The 11700-nt window shown below is 36.3% G+C and overlaps 3 gene segments (V, D, J or C); 1 reads left to right on the forward strand and 2 right to left on the reverse strand.

The window, feature by feature from the left end:
- Window positions 1-674: 674 nt before the first annotated feature.
- LOC118804939 lies at window positions 675-4759 on the forward strand. The segment is given in 3 exon segments: window positions 675-718; window positions 3216-3250; window positions 4362-4759. Coding segments are annotated over 3 exon segments (396 nt in total).
- A 1936-nt stretch (window positions 4760-6695) lies between these two features.
- On the reverse strand, window positions 6696-7336 carry LOC118804941. The segment is given in 2 exon segments: window positions 6696-7039; window positions 7288-7336. Coding segments are annotated over 2 exon segments (393 nt in total).
- A 3183-nt stretch (window positions 7337-10519) lies between these two features.
- On the reverse strand, window positions 10520-11322 carry LOC118805111. The segment is given in 2 exon segments: window positions 10520-11067; window positions 11267-11322. Coding segments are annotated over 2 exon segments (411 nt in total).
- Window positions 11323-11700: the final 378 nt, after the last annotated feature.

Raw genomic sequence — 11700 nt, forward strand, 5'->3', positions numbered from 1 at the left:
TGAATTTGTCCCTCTGTCCTTCCAAAGTATGTCCACTATTATAAGACAGAAATAGGCTACATTACATGTTTAACCAAAACAATTTTATAGGCTGGCCAAAAGCTTGCAATTTGCAGTTGTAATCAAGACTCATGAATTAAACCACACAAACGTTTTCTAATCATGCTTTGAGATGAATTCAACTGTAGTGAAACTGAGAACGATAACTGAAGACTGAATGCAGCTCTAATATAGTTCTCTCTTTTCATCTCGTACATTCATTTAGACGGCTTGTGTGCATATTTGTCAACTACTTGCAAACTATATTGTTATACAACAAACAACAGCCATGACAACTTGGCTCTGATTGGTCAGCCCCCTTCTTGATGCATCCACAAAACACAAATCTAACTAGGTCTGTTTACAACTTCATAATCATTCAGCTTCAGAGTTCATGTGAAAAATATGTTGTAGCAAATCTTAGTTGCTCATTTCTTTCATTTCAAACTTAACACAAAAAAGTTATTGTTTCTATCTGTATTCACTTTTCTTCAGTGGCAGCTCTGCACTCTCATGAGTTTTGTGGAGTATAGTCATGTTGTATTTAACTTAATACATTGTACAATTTTGTGTCATATTTAGGAGCTTCAGAATTGGGGTGGTGAGTCTGGTAGTAAAAGTGTGCCGTGGAAGGGATGGCAGCTGCCAACCCTTGGCACCCTGTGGATCTGTCCCTGGGGTACTGAAAAGTAGTTGTATGGCGGTCGAGATATTAACCTCGGTATTATCTGGTATTGGATCAGAAAAAAACTTCTCCTTGAGTGCCCCCTTTGATGCAACACTGGTACCTGTGGAGATTTTACAAATGTAAAGTCAGCAGTAAGGAGCTCTAATAACTTGCTAAACCAAGTTGTTTAAGTTTGTTCACAAGTTGTGGAGCAGATCTTGAACCAAGCTTTTTGAGACAATGCTGTATTCCGTGAGTCACTGAAACTGGGGTTCAATGCTCTCCACTGTTACAAAAAAAAATTGTTAGGCTTCTTTGAAAAAGATTATTAGACAGTCTTTTTGGATAAAAGCATTTATCATAAGCTGTAAATTAAATGACATTTCATTTACATTCAATTTGACCTTTTTTTCTTCCTCGAGCCCTGCCCCCCAGAATATATGGGCATAGGTCTGGTTAAAATGGAATTTAAACTCGACTTTCTTCTGCTGATAAATAGCAATTTTAAAATTTGCCTACTGATGCTGATTTGAAGACGACTGCCATTATAACTAACATTGTTTAAGTATGTGTAGTTTTGTATTTACAGTTCTGCATAGTGTCTCGTGTCTTTATCTCCCTTCAACACATGCAGTAGATTCAGCTGCAGCAGTGTAAATACACTCTAAGTACACTGAGGGGGGTTTTTGTATGACACTTTTTCACTGTGTGAATGCTGGAGTACTATAGAAACCCATACAGTAATAATTTCCTGCATCCTCAGGCTGGACTCCTGTGATGGTCAGTTGAAAGTTAAGCCCTGATTTTGAACCACTGAATCGGTCTGGAACTCCAGACTGACGTGTGCTCGCTCTATAAATCAGGGGTTTAGGAGCTTTTCCGGGTTTCTGCAGGTACCAACTCATATCATCATCAACTCCACTAGTTCCAGTACAGCTAATAGAGACACTCTTTCCTGCTTCAACAGACACAAACTCAGGAGACTGAACCTCTTGATGGGAAGCTGAAGAAAGAGAGAAAAAAATATATATAGAATCAATATAATCTGAAAAATGGTAAAACACTGTATGTATTGAAATTATATTCTTATCAGACTCAACACTTCAGAAGAGTGTAGAAATAAATGTGCTCTCACCTTGAGGAAAGAAGGTCAGTGTGGTCAGCAGTAGAATCAGTGTGGTCATCATTGTGCTGTGTGTGAGTGAGTCTGAAAGGACTGAAGTCTCCAGTGTTGATCACACCAGCTCTCTTAAAGTGTGTGGAGCTGTGATCATGCAAAACCCTCTTCTATCAGCTGCACTTCCTGTTTTTCACATGGAGTAAGGTTTATAATCTGTCATTTTTTAAATAGAAATAATATTTGTGTTTTTTATTTGCTCAAGATTTGTTTTTAAGCTGATTGATGATACTTTCAACAGCAGATAAATGTTCTGAACACTTATTAGTTCGTATAATCAGAGAGGGATTAGGCACTGATAAGGAACAAGTGTCTTCAGAGCCTCTCACTCCCACAGTTCAGAAAATAACCCATAGTAAAGATGCCAACAACTACCAAATAAAGGAAAAATAAACACAATCTTAAACATTGTCAGTACTTAAGTAACCAACAGTAAGTTTTATTACAAAGAGCACATAATTAATCCTGTTTAATTGGATTTAGAGCAATGCAGTGTGTGAAAAGATGAATGAAAATCAATGTGCCCAGAAAATAGGGTAATTTATAGTGTGTATAATCAAAATATCTTTAAAAATGAAGATCATGTGTTGCTTTATTATCCACCCTTAGGCACTGGGGGCTTTTCCAGAGCTATTCATTCATCTACTTTTCACATCTGCAGTGGACTGCCCCCAGTCCTTGAGCAGCCTTGAGTCTTGTGGTCTGTGGTCCCCCCTCTCTGGCAGCATGAGGCCATTGGTCACTGGCCTGGTCAGTAATCCCACCCGGTATATAATGTATGTTGCTGTTTATTTCTCTTTCTCTCTCTCTCTATCTCTCTCTCTCTCTCTCTCTCTCTCTCTCTCTCCCTTACCAAGACCTCAATACTTCAACCAGTAGGGGGCGGTATACTGCTATAAATTTTAACTTTACAGCAGAGTTCATCTTATTGTGTCTGTCAGAATCTGTCTGGAGGTTTTTGGATGGTCAATGGATTCACTCCTGGATTTTTTTGGAGGAGGATGCAAACTCAGTGTTGGAACTAAATGAAAGATGTGACTTAAGGGTTAAAAAACACTGTCATTTATTGGTTTAATCAATGTGAGATTAAGCAAGAAGAAAATATTGATTAAATTCTTCCTTAAGAAGAAATTTAATACCTTGTAAATATCTATAAATCATGAATTAGAAATATCATCTGAGATGTGTTTGGGTTTTCTGGTTAATGAAGCTGCTATAAATCATAAATTAGATCATTGTGTGTAGCAGGTTTGAGTTGTTCTAGTTAAACAGTGCAGCTTTAGTGCAGGAGGTTTTTGTACAGACACTGAATGAGGTTGTATCACTGTGGAGGACTTTTGGTGGAGGAACTCGACTCTCTGTTGGACGTAAGTCATTTTCTTCTTATTATACTGTTCAGTTTGGTACAAGAACAAAACGTGTTATGGAACTTTTGTCAATGGCTTGAAGTAAATGGATTTTAACTATTTATTTTTGAGTAAAAGTATGCTGTATTTAAGTTGTAGACCATTTACACATGTATTCATTCTTTCTAAGAATCTCTGATCAATGTTTTATTAAAAGCATAATGAATTTCAGTTAATATTCTCTTTGTTCTGTGTTATTAAATAACACACAAAAAGCTGTATTTGTATGTATATTCAGTTTATATTAGTATTTTTACTCTGTAATTGAATACTAAGTGATAAAATGTACAGCCGTATGCGAACATTTGAACATCTCTGGCCAAATTACATGGTTTTGTGGATTTTCTAATTTAAAAGGAGTAAACACGTCCACTATAGGGAACAAACTCAAGTATAGCATTCTTCTGTAAACTCTTTTAATTTGCTTCTTTATTTATTTCAGTTGCTGCATTTAACATGTAGGCAAAAATCATGTATAAAGACCACATTTAATGTTTTATTTTTGTTTCATAAATAAATAAATGTAGTAATTGAGTAATAAAATATTTAGAAGTTTGTTTTCTGAAATAATGCATTTTATTGTTTTTAATTTGTGAACTTAATTTCACTTAGGAAATCCACAAAATATGTAATATGACGAGAGGTGTCTAAACTTTTGTATATGGTTTTATATTAGTTCATCAGTAGGTGAAAATTAATTACAATTAATGTTCCACATTTTTCCAGAATATTAATTTGTATATATTAATATATTAAAATTGGGCTTTAACTTTTTTGTTACTTATTAAATTGCTTATTAAATTACTACAGTCATATTCATAAATAAGAGATTAAACAAGAAAAAACATGTTGATTGTTTACTATAAATGGTGAAATGTGTTTAATGAGCTGCTGCTCTCAGTTCTGCTTTATGAACATAAAGTCTGTTAAAAGGAAGTGAAAGAGTCTCAGAATGACTGATAGAACTGAATATGACTATTTCAGACAACAGAAACTCCTGACTATCATCTCTCTCTCTCTCTATCTCTCTGTCTCTCTGTCTCTCTCTCTCTCTCTCTCTCTCTCTCTGCAGGTGATGCTCGGCCCACCCTCACAGTGTTGCCCCCCTCCAGTGTGGAGCTGCAGCAGGGGAAGGCTACACTGGTGTGCTTGGCCAACAAGGGTTTCCCCTCAGACTGGACGCTGAGCTGGAAGGTGGATGGTAACAGTCCGACGTCAGGTGTGAGTGTGAGTGGGGGGGTGCTGGAGAAGGGAAACGGCCTCTACAGCTGGAGCAGCACCCTGAGCCTCACTGAGCAGCAGTGGAGGAACATACGAGAAGTGAGCTGTGAGGCCAGACAGGGCAGCCAAAGCCCAGTCACCAACAGCCTGACCCCACAGCAGTGCTAGTGTTTCTGCTGAAAAGCTGCTCAACAGTTTTCAGCTCCATTTCAGATTTTGTTGTTATCAGTTCAAAATCTTATTCTCTGCCTGAATGATGTGCTTTACTATATGATTTCAAAATAAAGCTTTTTGAATCAAAACTGTATTGAGAGCTCTGCATTTTATTTGGAGTTATTTTAATGATGTAGACAGTAGTGGTCATTATCTGCATTTGAATGAAATTAGAAACCACTTCTTGAATGAGATCACAGTGTTTTTAGATGAGCCATTACTGATACTGTATTAACTTATTTGAAGTATTTTGTAGTGTTTCAGTTACAGAAACTCTACAGTGTTCTAATCTGTTCAGCTCATGCAAATCTGAGTTTCACCATAAACAGACTCAAACCTCCTGAGACTAAGACAGCTGTGTGTGTTTGCACATCTCAAAAGCAGCTAATGCTTCCGTACTTGCGCCAGACATAAAACCTCTGTTGAATAGCTCCACCTACAGGCCACAGAAGACAGGCAAGTGTTGATTTTGCCAATGAAAGTTTTTGAAAGACTGATTTGTTGTCATCTCTCCAGTGTCGGGATAGATACATACCAGTTTGCATATAGGGTGAATAGCTCTGCTGAGGATGCTGTGTCACTATTCTTACACTCTATTTTGCAATGCTTAGAGGCGCCATATACATATTGTAGCATTTTGCCGAAGAAGGAGACATGGGTGAGGCCATGATTTCTGCTATGAGAAGTGCTCTTTATTAACACCAGCATACAGGGCATGTACACACTGCAGTTTATTTTAAAGGTCCAGCAGTACTTTCTCATTTTACCCAACATTTTAAATTGTTTGGATGTCATAATTATCTGCATATTTTTGTTTCAGCAGTGTTGTGCACTGGTAAATGTGATTTTCCTCAAGTAGGACGTGTTCCTGGATTAACATCCTAATGTTGTTCCTGGAGCAACGTTCCTGCCAATCACTGCCATGTGATGTAATCAATGTGTTCTGCCTGCTCCTCTCACTCCCCTCTGAGCTGCTAGGAAACATCAGTTGATTTCTTTTTGCACAGGTAAACTATTGTGTTATTCATTTTAAGTCATTAAAATAGGCAATAATTCCTTTAAGACCAAACAAGCTAACCAAGTAATTAGTTTAACAGATTGCTAGCTAACTTTAGTTGAGGCATTTTAAAAAAAATCCTCTAAAATTTATAGTGTTCCACAGTGAACTCCACAGATAAATAGTATTTAGCAAAAACTCTATGCAATCAAGTTATTGAAATTGCATCTCTTTAATCGCTCATTTAAATGAGGATTCTCCGCAGTTGTTCTTAGCCTGTCTAGCTAGGCTGCTTTTTGTAGGGCATGACCTCAGCTGGCAGGTCATTCTTGTTTTCATTGCCTCCTCTGTTGTTCGCTCCCCCATTATCTCCCACTGTAGTACTGCTTGTACCACTGTTCACTGTCTCTCAACACAAACCAGCACCGTATTAAGTCGTCAGTCTAATTTCTGTAGCTTTCAGGGTACAACTTAAGATAAAACTTAAGACAATATGGATTTAGTTATGTGCTTGATTTATATACATTAAAGATAAATTGAAGTTGAAGTTGAAACGAACCAAACAACTTAAACTACTCAAGTTTCTACAAGTTAAACTATTCACTAGGCTACAGTGGTTAGGTGTACTCATCATCTGTTTCTCAGACCAGCTTAAATAGCAGACCAGACAAATAGCAGGACAACAGTTTCCTTTCTCATTTCTTTTTCCATTCTTCTTTGTGGACATGAACCCAAACTTCTTGATTGACCAAATCTGGATCAAACATTTTTAGTGAGTTTTCCAATATTTGTTATATCCAATATTTTGGATACAATTTTCCCTTTTTGGGAAATTTCTGCAGGTGACTGAAATATATGAAATACTTTCCTGAAATCATTATTTTTGTCAGTGAGTCATGTCTTCTACTCCCTCAGCATGTGCAGCAGTGCAATCTCTATACCGTCTGACTGAAGGAGGTTTTTGTATGATGATTTTCACTGTGTGTTACTGTTTCCAGTGTCATGTTCACTCTGACAGTAATAAACTCCTGAATCTTCAGGCTGGACTTTACTGATAGTCAGAGTGAAGTCAATGTGGTTTCCACTCTCACTGCCACTGAATCTAGAGGAAACTCCAGAAGCTCTAACATCAGTATAATATATCAGGAGTTTAGGAGCTTCTCCAGGAATCTGATGATACCAGGACATACAGATCTTTTCTTCTTCTTGATTATTCACACAATTAACCTCTGGATCATGTTTACAGGTAATAGTGACAGTTTGATCAGGCTGCACTGTCTGATCTCCAGACTGTGTCAGCACAACTTGCCCTAAAGAGTCTGAAGAGAAAGAGAGAGCACACAAATATAGATTATTAAAGACGATACTCTGTGATATAGTGAAAACAAATAAAACATTATAAAGTTTAAAAACACAAATGTATTTGTTAATTGTACATTATTCTGTTTCATAATCAAATAGATCTTTTACAAGCTAAGATGTTTTGAATTGTCCACCAAGAGATTCAGCTGAGTTTAATGATTTGTGCTAAAAATTGAAATGCAATTGAAATGTAATATCTTCTTACCCGAGGTGCAGGTGATGATCATCCAGATGAAGATGGTGATTAAAGTCATGATGGCTTTTTGATATGTGATCATGTAGATCAGCTCTCAGTCAATACTCAATAGCATATCAACAACATATTAATGATGTAGCAGCAGTGAACACATTCAGTAGACTATCAAGAGACTTTTAATGAACTGTGTAAATAAAATTTGTCATAATCTGCTGAATTCAGCTGTTTTTCACTTTATTTGGAGAGTCTGAGTTCATATCTGTAGATGTTACCTGAGAAGTCACTAAACATGTAGCAGGTTTTATACAGACCATCTCAACAACCACAACAAGCTGTTATAGGCCTGCTTCTGACACCATTCTGTAACTGGAGCTTAACTGGATTAGGTTTTGATTAAGGTTAAGGTTAGGATTAGGGCCAGAGTGAGGGTTAGGATTAGGTTTTGAGTTGAGGTTAAGGTTAGGGTAAGGATTAAGGCCAGGGTAAGGTTTTGGGTAAGGTTGAGAAGGTTAGGTTTTGCTTAATGGAAGTAACATATAACGTCTGCTTCACATAATATATCAACGGCACATCTACTTAATGTAAGTAATGTATCAACAGTACATCTTGAAGATATTTATTTCAGTGTATTCAGATGCTTCACTACTGCTACGTAACTGATATGCTGTTCATGTGTTGCTGATACTCTGTTAGGGATTTATTAATCATCTACAAAGGACTCAAAATAAAGTTACTCCAGATTTTTACCTAAAAAAACACACTACATCCTTTCAAGGGTTGCGTAAGTGTTTGTTTATGGTAGAAAAATCTTGAATTACGTTAACTATTTTTACCCATGATGTTGCTACAAACCAATGTTAGTGCATAATGTTGGCTAAAGATGGTGAAAATGTTAGCTGTTATGTTAGCTAACTTTTTTTGCTTAAGTTGGGCTTAAGTTTGCATCTTGACATTTCCATTTCACCTTAATTGGTGTATCAGAATGCAGGCATCTAAATGTAACTTCTGCTTTGGGATTATTAGTTATTTCAATGTATTGTGTACTTTTAGAATTAAAACACTAGAAAGTAACACATGATCTGATGGAGGTGCTTTCAGATATATTTATTTGTGGGCAGGTGTTAATTACTAATTCAATAATTAATTAAATGTTGCAGCAGCCTTGAGTATTATGTTGTCTTGTTTTAGCTCATCATATATATATATATATATATATATATATATATATATATATATATATATATATATATATAGTGCATTGTATTATGCATTTAAATAAAAATACCAAGGAAGAAGTCAATTTAAGCTCTGACAAAATAAGTAAGATGGTATATGTACCATCTTATAGCCAACAACTGATGAGCTTATGTTATTATGTTACAACCTTGTACAACAGTGGTATGTAGTAATGTAATGGGTAAAAACAATTAACATTAAAATCATTTGGGCATTTTTCAGTATAAACAAACATTAACATTAGGTAGTCTAACACTAAACCCAACCAAATCTGCCTACTATTGATGCTGCTTATGGTACAGCACAGGTTACAGCACAGTTATGGATTACAAATCAATTGATGTTAGTCTTTATCATTAAGTTGTCTAAGATGTTGTTAATTTGTAAAAAGCCACAAGAGTAAGATGCCTAAGGCTTTTATATATATTTTACCTTTGATTGCAGCAACACACTCTTAATACTATCTTCTTAGCTTAGCTCCAGAGGTAGCAGTACACAAATCCCTTACCTAAGTAAAAGCACTATTAATCTAGTAAAAAAAAAATAGAAAAACACAGGTTACTGCCACAGCAGACAATATGAAAGTTAAATCAAACAGCTGATGTGTAAAGATGAGGGCAAACAACACAGCAATCTTTAAAAACCTAAACCTAATCGTCATTGTAGACAACAGCATACTGCCACAGGGGGCATGAAACATCTTTACTGTCTGTTTCTGTCTTACCTGTAATGACTTCATGCACTGACGTAACGTCTGTCCAGGCATCTGAACATAACTGCTACATCATTTAAGGTGGAATGGGGAATGAAGCTAATTTCAGCTTCATCTAAGCTCTGTCCACTGTTTGAGTCTCAATTACAGTCAGTAAACCGGGGCTGCATCACCTGAGACGCTGGTTTAACCCCTAAATTTCTACAGATACACTTGGGTGTAACATTTACAGTTTGAGCGTTTTTGTACTGTGAGTTTATTTACTCTCCCGATCACCCACTTCAGGATTAAGTGAGGCTGTGGATGCAGGTTTTTTCAGAGACATTATCCATATTAAGCGCTGATTTAATGCAGTCACTTTCTGTGGATTTGACTGTCTCATCTGTTTGTTTATCTTCCTTTTCCCATATGCTCACTGGATCTGTAAGCTGTGAAAGTAGCCAAGCACGGTTTCACACTGTTAGCTTTCACGGTGCTGATTTGTGCTTCATTAGATGCCTGAATACAATTGCTTGATAAAATTACATAATGAAAAAGAGAGATAAAATAAAGAGATTTTTAAAACTACAGTAACAGGTCTGTTTTGAAAATGTAGTTGAAATTTAGCAAGCAACAGTAAAAAGGATTATGTTACAGAAATACTCAAGTAAAGTACAGATACCTAAAAAAAGACTTTAGTATAGTAACAAAGTGCTTGTACTTGATGACTTACCTCCTCTGCTTGGCTCTAACAATTTGAAAAGAATAGATTCCTTGAATCTGACTCCAGCATGTCTGGGAATTAAAGTTGATTCTAAGCCAATAACTCTGAGAGTTGCAATGCTTAGAGTCGACTCTTATTGTTTATATTTATTATATTTGATTCCTCTATTATTGTGTGATTGTGCTTCACGTGCAGTGTGAGCACCCACGTCTCATCATTTTAATCGGACTGGGCACTTTCATAAAGTGTGAGCATATAATTATAGACATTGGTGGTACACAATGGGTGGTTCAAACAAACAATGTGAGTTGTTAGTAAAGACCAAGATTTCTCTCACACAGAGTATGATTGGCTTAAAGTGTACTTAACAAACTGACTCAACTCAAATTCAGCAGCCATCCAGCAGTCATTCAGGTTCAATCTCCTGTGCCACATTACGCCACATTATTATTAGATTTCAAAAACACATTTGAAATCACTGGTAAAATCTGACAAAAACAGTATCCATACATTTGTATGTGCATCTCCACAACTTCAACCTACACCAGACAAACAAGCTAGAAGGGAGAGAGCTAATAGGCCTTATCATAATAATAATAATGGATGGAAAATGATAAAGAATACAAAAACCCCACCTTTTCCTCTTTAAAAAAACACTGGAAGAAATACAGTTATAATGTTATGGTGTGAATATTTAGTAACCTCACAGAATATTAGACATGCACTTAGTTTCAGGTGCAGACGTGCATCAGAGGTTTTTGTATGACGCTTTTTCACTGTGTGAACACCCAAGTGCCAGTACTATCATGACTACAAAAACAATAATAATCTCCAGCATCTTCAGCCTGGACTCCACTGATGGTCAGAGAGAAATCCAGACCATTCCCTCCAGATGAATAACTGCCTCCACCCGAGAATTTAGAGGAAACTCCAGAAGGTCTCATTGCGGTGTAATACATCAGGAGTTTAGGAGCTTCTCCAGCTTTCTGAAGATACCAGGAGATGTAGTAATCTTTAGATACAGAACCTTGTGGATTTCTGTAAACTTCAGTGCTGGATTTGCAGTCAGTGGTGACTGTCTGACCGAGCTGAACTGACTTAGACCCAGACTGAGTAAGAATGACGTCTCCAAAAGCCCCTGAAGATAAAGACAAAAATGCATGTCAGTACATTTAAAAAAGTGATTTTAGGAAAAGAGAAGTGATCCAGTCTCCTGTTTTGCTGTAAATGAATTCACTTAATTAACACATAAACAAAAGCTTTAAAGCTGATAAAAAAAATATGTATATATTACAAAATAATACAAAAAGAATTTTGGCCATAGTTTAAGTCTTTACCTTGGATTCCCAAGAGTGTCCAGATGAAGATGGTTATCAGAGTCATGCTTGCTTTGTGAAAAGCTCTCAGTCATGAAGTATTAAACTGACAGAGCTATAAACTCCCCCAGAGCACTGAAGCTTGAGCTGCTAATGCAAAGTGTCTTCAGTATGAAAATCATCTTCCTGACTGCAGAAAACAAAACATTTTATTTTGATGGTCCACTGTAGACACACTGAAGATATTGTCTAAAAAAAAAAAAGCTCGCTGAGTGACGAAATGCAATTAAGCCACTGACTAAAACTGCCTTTCATGTCATGCTAATGTTATGTCTTTATAAACCTATTCAAAGGTGCATAGTAACTAGGTCCATTTACTAAAGTACATTTCTTCAGTAAAATATTGATGGTTTTTTACTCTCCTGAATATTTCCAAATCATATTACTTTTATTCT

This window comes from Colossoma macropomum, unplaced genomic scaffold (assembly GCF_904425465.1).
Source record: "Colossoma macropomum unplaced genomic scaffold, Colossoma_macropomum, whole genome shotgun sequence".
NCBI lineage: Eukaryota > Metazoa > Chordata > Actinopteri > Characiformes > Serrasalmidae > Colossoma > Colossoma macropomum.